The 8,588-nt window shown below is 47.3% G+C and overlaps 2 protein-coding genes across 2 annotated transcripts in view; one reads left to right on the plus strand and one right to left on the minus strand.

Annotated features, from left to right (window-relative positions):
• The window catches only part of krt98 (keratin 98), a gene marked incomplete at its 3' end in the record, with an annotated part of 21,615 nt that extends 19,638 nt beyond the window's left edge, over window positions 1–1,977 (plus strand). The window contains exons 5-7 of the mRNA XM_084441306.1: window positions 725–886; window positions 1,179–1,304; window positions 1,753–1,977. Of these exons, the coding sequence (XP_084297432.1) occupies window positions 725–886; window positions 1,179–1,304; window positions 1,753–1,977 (513 nt within the window). The remainder of the gene's footprint in view (window positions 1–724; window positions 887–1,178; window positions 1,305–1,752) is intronic.
• A 1,502-nt stretch (window positions 1,978–3,479) lies between these two features.
• LOC311311553 (keratin, type I cytoskeletal 50 kDa-like) lies at window positions 3,480–6,569 on the minus strand (the record flags this gene model as incomplete). Its single annotated transcript, XM_084441301.1, has 7 exons — window positions 3,480–3,640; window positions 4,013–4,242; window positions 4,421–4,546; window positions 4,707–4,868; window positions 5,215–5,371; window positions 5,566–5,648; window positions 6,072–6,569. The coding sequence occupies 7 exons, from the start codon at window positions 6,567–6,569 to the stop codon at window positions 3,550–3,552; spliced, it is 1,347 nt and encodes a 448-aa protein (XP_084297427.1). The 3' UTR covers window positions 3,480–3,549.
• Window positions 6,570–8,588: the final 2,019 nt, after the last annotated feature.

The raw sequence follows: 8,588 nt of genomic DNA on the forward strand, positions 1-8,588 counted from the left end.
ACACTGGCAGCATTTAATCACCTTCTGAAAGGTATTGATTGCTTGCTTGTAACAAAAGCACAGTGTTATGTACAGTGGATATTCAATGTACCGAATTCCTCCGCTTACTATGACATAGTACCTAGTACAGCAGGTAACTACAAATATTAACTACAAATATTTGACTGTAAAAGTATACTGGACAAATCCTAAGCAAAGCAGTAGAGTTCTGTTCTATCTTCAGTGTGAATCACTGGGAAGTGCTGGCTGCACACAAACATGAACTCTTGTGCATCACATACAGTACAATGGAGGTTTCCATATGCAGACGGACGCGGTGTTTTTAGAAACAACATCAGTCCCCCTGCTTCCCCTCCACACTTCCTACCATTCTTCTGCTTCTCCTCCATGAGCTCACCACCACTCGGTGTGTGCGTCTGACACACACACACACACACACACATACACACACACACACACACTTACACCCTCATTATAGTTCAAGGACACTCTTTCACACATACCCACAAACAAACACACACACACACACACACACGCACAGAGAAGCCTTCTGAATAGTAAGGGGCAGTAGATTTACAACAGGTCAACTGAAATTTACAGTATTAAATGAGAGTTATGCACTTTGAAGTACTCGACCTACCACACTAAACTGTCGTAACCTACCAATCGTCGGCCGTCATTCACCGCGTGACCGCTCTGACCTTTTGACCCCCCGCCCCTGCAGGAGCTGGCCTTGATGAGGACACATATGGGCGGCCAGGTGAACGTGGCCGTGGACGCGGCGCCCTCTATGGACCTGAACCAGGCCATGACGGAAATCAGGGAGCACTACGAGGCCGTGGCCGCCAAGAACCGTCGGGAGCTGGAGGCCTGGTACCAGGGCAAGGTGAGGGGGAACCCGACCGAACCGGGTCCACGGGGGGGGTGGTTCTCTCTGGGTTGAAAGTATGAAGGGAAAATGCATGATAGGAAGTTCAGTCTTACATCATATGGCCACAGTGATCATATCATTTGCAGCATGTTTAGTTGTTTTTTTGTACGTCATATGCAGTAAGACATTAAACTCATTCAAAATGAAATGCACTGAAAAGTAGACTTCCTACAGGGTATGGTCTAAGATAAACTGTGTTGACTAACCTTGTATTGTTGTTGTTGTGGTTGTTGTTTTATCTGCGCAGCTTTCCACAGTGGAGATCGAGGTGACCACACAGAACGAGGGGCTGATGATAAGCAGAACAGAACTGAAGGAACTCAAGAGCACCCTCCAGAGGCTGCAGATTGATCTGCAGTCCAACATAAGCATGGTGCGCCATCACACGCACACACACACACACACACACACACACACACACACACACACACACACACACTGCACATTCTGGGCTTGGCCTAAAGAGGAGATGGATGATGATGAACAGACACGCACACACAGTCAGGCACACAGGCACACACTTGCAAGTACACACACTCTGTGGTGAAACAAAATATCTTGCAGAGTTTTTAAATACCTCATAAATCTACTGTAGATTAGATTGGCATCGCAGCTTGCTTCAATCTTGGAACCCACACAAAAATGTTGTGTGGACACGTTGATGTCATTACATGTATTTCACCTGACAGAAAAGATGAAGCACGCATATTCTCATACCACTTTATCTCAAGCTAGAAAGGCTAGCGACTTAGCTAGCTTAGCATCCATGTGCCCTGTTCATCCATTCAACACCTGTTCCCCCGTCCGTTTGCCCGTGACAGAAATCGTCCCTGGAAGGCACCCTGGCAGAAACCCAGGCCCGCTACTCCGCCCAGCTGGCGGGCCTCCAGGGCATGGTGACCAACCTGGAGACCCAGCTTGCCCAGCTGCACGCCAACATCGCCTCCAACAAGCAGGAGTACGACATGCTGCTGGACCTCAAGACCCGCCTGGAGAGGGAGATCGCAGAGTACAGGAGGCTGCTGGACGGGGAGGACGACAGGTGAGTGGACAGGGAGCAGGGGGGAGGGGGAGGGGCAGAACCAGGGGAACGTGGGAAGGAGGAATGGAAAAGGAGGCTGCAGAAAGAGGGAGGGAGATAGCAGATGAAGAATGGAGGAAGATAGCTGAGGTGATGAGACGAATTGGGGATAAGGAAGGATTTGAGATATTAATAATCTAACCTTATTTTTTTGTTTTTTTTCTCCTCCGTCGTCTCCACCAACAGCACCAAACAAGGTAAGGGTTTTGTTATTGATAAACAAAATAAATAAAATACTTCCAAACATTCGCCAACCCTACGTGCGTAAGCCCCCCAGCAAAGCACATGAAGGACTTTAGTTATGTTCTAAGGTGTACTCAGAGTATTGTCTGTTTGTATCTCCTCAGTGGTCACCAAGGTCATCACAGTGGTGGAGACAGTGATAGACGGCAAGGTGGTCACGAGCTCCAAGACGGTGGACGTGGATGTGGATGAGATTGAGGATTGAGTAACAAATTGTCAAGAGAGCCGTCAATAAATGAGATCAAAGGAGACCTGGATTGTGTGTTTTTCTGTTTAGTTTTTTTCATGAATGTTAATTCCTCATAATGTTGAGCAGGGGTGACTTTGCTGATGTTCTCCCGCCTACTTCAATTTAGATGGACAGATTATACGGTTCTTCAAATAGAAAACAACTATATTATTTTGTCTTATCAAAGTTCTATTGAGTTTGGGCATTGGGGGTTTAAACCGAAAGGCTATTCGTGTTTTTGACAGCTCGTTCCTCAGAAGCCATGTTATAGACATGAACCTCATCAACAGTATTGGAATGGAATAAGAGCTGCTTGAAAAAACCTGCAGAGTTTAGTCTAAAAATACTCATCATGTATTGAGGAATATAATGTGCTCATTTCAATGTACCTACAGTAAAGCCTAACAGAATAGCCGACCTATTGTTCACCCTCTCATCGCATTACATCAAGAATGCTATGTACAGTAGAACCATCTGTCCAGGGCTGGACCCTGTAAAATGTTCTGTAAAATGGCCATAGATAGAACCCTTTTCAGGTGAGCCTTTTGGAGTTCTGAATAGAACTTTGCCTCCACATACAGTAGAACCCTCTAGAAGGCAACATTTGGAAGTCAACATGCTTGTCTTACCTGTAAAGGGTTATATCTGAAACCGTTGTACCATAGGGTTCTGCCACAAGGACAAATGGTTCCACATACTGTTGCACACTTTTTTTCTGAGAGTCTATTATCTTATGACTGAAGTTCTGTTCATCTTTCATTCTGTAACAGACAAATGACTCCACCTATGACACATTAATGATATATCCAATCGCTGCAGACAACTGCTGACTGCAAGCTGACAGAGTGCAATTCTATTTACTTAAGTCTTTCACAAGACTCTTCTTTTGGCCACATGTTCAAAAGAGTAAAAAAAAACAGTCAGATGATAACGGGATCGAGCCCAGTCAGACAGAAATGGTAGACAAAAATGGAGGTGTCAGCAAACCGAGAGCATCTTTATTGCATACACATCGAGAACTGTTGACAGGGTTCCCTCCAGATGTTGTCGTTCCCTGGGGGAACGTTAATCCTCGGCTAGGGATTTGGTGGCAGACACCACCTGACCGTTCACCAGTTCCTCTGTGAAGATCACCACCTTGCGGGGGGCAGGGGGGCTGTACGGGAAAAGAAGCACAGTCTATCGTCAGCATATCAGTTGATAACGACTCTACAGAAACTCTAACTGAGGTTCTCAAAGGATCCGTAGCTCCAAGACCGTCTTTGGCCCATTTTTGGTCAATGGAGAAAATGGAGAAGATCGTCATGCTATAAGATGCTTTGGTGCACCTCAAATTGGCACTCAAGTAAAATGCTGCCAAACTTTGGTATAGGGATTAACGCTTAATATAAAAGTACACTTGAGGCAAGTGAACTTCCATCTACCCCGGCGTCCGTCCATCCTCTTTCTGCCCTCCCTTACAAATTCAAGTTCAAGTTTACTTTATTGCCATTGCAATATTGCCATTGCAGCATTCTTATACACTTACAAACACAACTCGGCAACCTCCCCATCCAGCAGTCTCCTGTACTCTGCGATCTCCATCTCCAGGCGGGTCTTGATGTCCAGCAGCATCTTGTACTCGTGGCCCTGGCGCTCCATGTCCGCCCTGAGCGACACCAGCTGCTCCTCCATGCTGGTCACATGCATCTGGAGACCCCCCAGCTGGCCGGAGTAGCGCTGCTCCGTGTCTGACAGCGTGCCTTCCAGGGAGGCTTTCTGTCGGTCGGAGAGAGAGAGAGAGAGAGAGAGAGAGCGAGAGGGTGAGGGATTGTGAGAGGATGAGTGAATGTGGGTGCTTGTGAAGTAGGTCTTAGACAAGGACGTCTGTGACAAGAGTTGAGGGCAAAAGAACACTGAGGCGCTCGTTGCTGAGATGCCAGAGCTCGGGGCTCACCATGCTAAGCTGGGACTGCAGTTCGATCTCCAGGCCCTGCAACGTGCGACGGACCTCCGACACCTCCGACTTGGTGGATTGGAGGGCCTCTGTGCTGCTGGCCACCTCCTTGTTCAACGTCTCCGACTGAGGAGGGCAGAGGAGAAACACTTCTTAACGATGGTTTGTAATTGTAACGGTCAATCAGTGATCAGTCAATGGCAGTCGTGGTCAATCATGCATCAGGTCAATAGGGAATTATACAACATGTATTTGATATGGTAGAGCTCTGATGTTTGAGCCATACCTTGGTCTGGAACCAGGCATCCAGGTCCCTCTGGTTCTTGGCGGACACTGCCTCGTACTGCTCACGGATCTCGGCCATGACTCTGCTCAAGTCCTCCTGGGGTGCCGCGTCCACCTCCACGGTGACCTGCCCGCTCATCTGGGCCCTCATGGCCAAGAGCTCCTGTTGAGACAGGCATCATATGGGTCAGCGCAATGGGGGTCAACTCACTGGGGTCATAGGGGACGGCTCAATGGAAGGTTCATTTATGCCAGATAGCCGGACTACAGTAGATGGGATGATTTGGTATAAAATGAATGACAAGATTTACTCTGTGTTTAAAACTACTGTTGATCATTTGGGAATGATTATTTCAGTTCTTTTGACCAAATAGATCTTCAGTAGAACCTTAATAGACCTTCAGTAGATCTTTAATAGACCTTCAGTAGATCAAAAGAACTTTGAAGCTGGAGGAAGACCCATAGATCTTCTTCGGAGCTCCACTCGCCATCATTCTACCGCCACCCACCTCCTCGTGATTCTTCTTGAGGTAGATCAGCTCCTCCTTCATGCCCTCGATCTGCATCTCCAGGTCGGACCGAGACAGGGTCAGCTCGTCCAACAGCCTCTTCAGCCCGGCGATGTCTGCCTCCACCGACTGGCGCATAGACAACTCGCTTTCATACCTGTGGGGGGACAGCAACAGGTGAAGACCCTAAAGGAACACTCACTTCTCCATCACCTGGATACTTAATGATACTGAGTGTGGTTTCATTTATCCAGAAGTAAGACTGCACAGCATTATGTGAGAAGCTCATATGAGGGTGTCTACAGATTTGGCCATTTTGGTGTAAGTTATGAAGTTCAGTTGGACATTTACTTGGTTCTGAAGTCGTCGGCAGCCAGCTTGGCGTTGTCGATGCACAGGTAGGTGCCTCCATTAACCCGGGTGGCGTCCTGGATCTGAGTGGCAAAGAGTAGCAACGTGTTTCACACCAAGTATCGACTGACAGTCTTTAAGCTGGTTTATTTGTCATATTTACATGAGTTATGTAATGGTTGACAGTATCGTTGTTTGAGTACTGGGTGTCAGCTGCACTGTAAATAATGGCTCACAAAAGCCTTCCTCGGGGTAGAAAGTGTTTACAAGGGATTGCCCAAGGGATTGTCGACTTGACTTTCACATCAAAATGTATTGTATTTCAACTAGTTACAAAATGTGTGATGGCTATTGTTAGTCTTCAGTGCGACCTGCCTTAGTTATTTTTTTTAATCATATATGATTGTGTCTATCATGCAAAATGATGTTGATGGGATTTCTGTCATATGCATAAACATTACTTAGTGCTGCACAATACCTATGTAATAATAATGAGATCATCAAACCTTATCCTGCAGGTTGGCGATGGTGGCCTGGAAAGTAGTGTTGTCGCGGGCTGAGGGGCCGGTCTTGCTCTCCAGGAACAGGCGGATCTTCATTTCCAGGTCAGCGTTGGCCTTCTCCAGGGAGCGCACCTTGTCCAGGTAGGTGGACAGGCGGTCGTTCAGGTTCTGCATGGTTGCCTTCTCGTTGGTGGAGACGGAGGCGCCATCGGACAAGTTGAAGCCGCCGCCACCGCCACCGTATATGCCGAAGCCATAACCTCCGCCGCCGCCGCCTCCGGAACTGTAGGAAGAGGTGGAGATGCGCGTGCCTGACCCCCCCGCGCCGCCGTACACGCTGCCGGCCCGCATGGCGGAGATGCGGACTCCGCCTCCGCCACCGCCCATGGAGAAGCGGGACGAGCCCGCGCCGCCGGACCGCATGGAGCCGCCGGATATGTAGCCGCCACCGCCGCCTCCGGAGGAGGAGGAATAGCTGATACGGGACGAGGAGGACAACATGGCTGCTGAGAGAGAGAGAGGGAGAGGAGATCTGCCGGCCCGCTGTGAGGAGATCGACTGTGGTGCGCCGCCCTGCCCTACGTCTCTCTTTTATGCTCCGCAGGGCTGGAGGAGGAGGAGGAGGAGGAGAGGAGCAGCCAGCGGGAGGAGCGGAGGTGCGGCATTACCTAACGGCCGCTCCGCCCAGTTTTTCACCCTATGGGCAGACACGGGGAGGATGTTGGTGGCGGGGTGGGGTCGGTGGGGTGGATGGGGTGTAGGGCGATGCCACGGATCGCACAAGTTTGCAGGTTTTTCTTATTACTAGTCCACACTGGTTTCGGGCATACGGGCGCTCAGACGCACATGCAGTATTTCAATGATACCAGGGAAAAATGAGTACAGTCATGCAGACGCATAAAACACAGACGCATGAAAACGGTTCACACCCATAAGCAGTGCAATTGCTCTCTCGTAAAAGTGTGTGTGTGTTTGAGCAGACACACCTGCTGCCTGTATCACCCTCAGGCACATCAATCAAGCATTCACTACTAAAAACTTTGCCAATGGCCATGACATGACAGGTGTGCTATTTGTATTGAAATGTTACCATGGCTCCCCGGACAGACTGACACACTGAAACTAATATATAGCTATTATGCTATTATGTCGCCTGTTATGCTGCTGGGACAACAGGCAAAGGAGATGGTGGAAGTCGAAACGCTGCTGTACACACAATACAACCGTTTGAAACGGAGCCAACATTCCTCACAAGACAGAGCGCTCTTTGTCTTTCTTTACAGGCAAGAAAATCACCCATCCTTTTCTTTAAACATAACAGTAGCTTTGTGAGCAATGTATTATTGTGCAGTTGTTTGCAATGAGTTTTATTTCGTTTTACTCAGTTGAACTGTGTTTGTTGAATCCAAAAGTGTTAACATTTACAATTTGCAGGCAGTAGTTTGCTGGACGGGCGAAAATGTTCTTCCTGTTAAATGTTTATAGCCCCAACTGGCATCACTCAACACTGGGCAATACAGCTCTGGAAAACTCACCCCAGATGTGATTACTATTCTTGTTCTTTTCATTTAAAATGCCATGGCAGGGCATGTTGGCACTTGCAATGTGCTCGAACAAGCTCTTGCTTGTTTGCTTCTTTCCCTTACCAGAGTAACTTTAAGTTTTTTTTTTATAATGCTACAGGGAATTTAATAGAGTCCCACATTTACGTATGTGGAAAAGTTGATTTGGATTAAGCCACTCTGAGCCGGATCAGAAGCATTGCACTTATGCAAGCACCTTAAGTTGTGCAGTTATTACTGTAGAATGCATTTCTGTGACTTAGAAACCCGTGTTGGTTGAAAGCACTGTCACACAGTGTTTCATACACACCTAACAGCTTAAAGACACCTAAGGACAGGGTAGTCATTATACTGTACAGACATGATTTTGATGTAATGCCATATTGCACTTCTGCGGTCCCGTCGTGTTGACTGTGGGCTCAAAATACAATCTCTGTGTTATTGAGGTGCTTTGGTCTAATTGTGTGCTGTGGTCCGAAAGTATACTTCAAAGCAACCCATGTGCCTAAAAAGTCTGTTTTACTTTTGAGTATACTGTTTAGTTTAACATTCGCACAATCGGCAAATGCTTATCGGCAGCTCTCAAAATCATAACCCTGATAACTGTGACACACCCAGTTGCTGTTGCTCAAGAAGGTGAGGGTGAAGTATGCACATAGAGTATCAGGTGCCAAGTATAATATGCGTTGGGGTTTTTTATGTTCCCCTACCCTGCGGCCAACACCAACATCTCATTTCATGACAGGTTCCTTACATGCCCAGGTGAAGGATCTTCCCTTATGTAAAGATACAGTTGACTGTCACGGTATAGTAGACATATATACTTAAAATCTTTTAGAGATTTAACCCAACATTTCAATATATACATATTTCATTCTTTCTCACTTTAATTTTAACTTAAGCACAAGTAGGAGCTACAGTAGCAAAAATATTTCACTGCACATCATGTACAAGACAA

This window comes from Borostomias antarcticus (genome assembly GCF_949987555.1).
Source record: "Borostomias antarcticus genome assembly, chromosome: 7".
Classification (NCBI taxonomy): Eukaryota; Metazoa; Chordata; class Actinopteri; order Stomiiformes; family Stomiidae; genus Borostomias; species Borostomias antarcticus.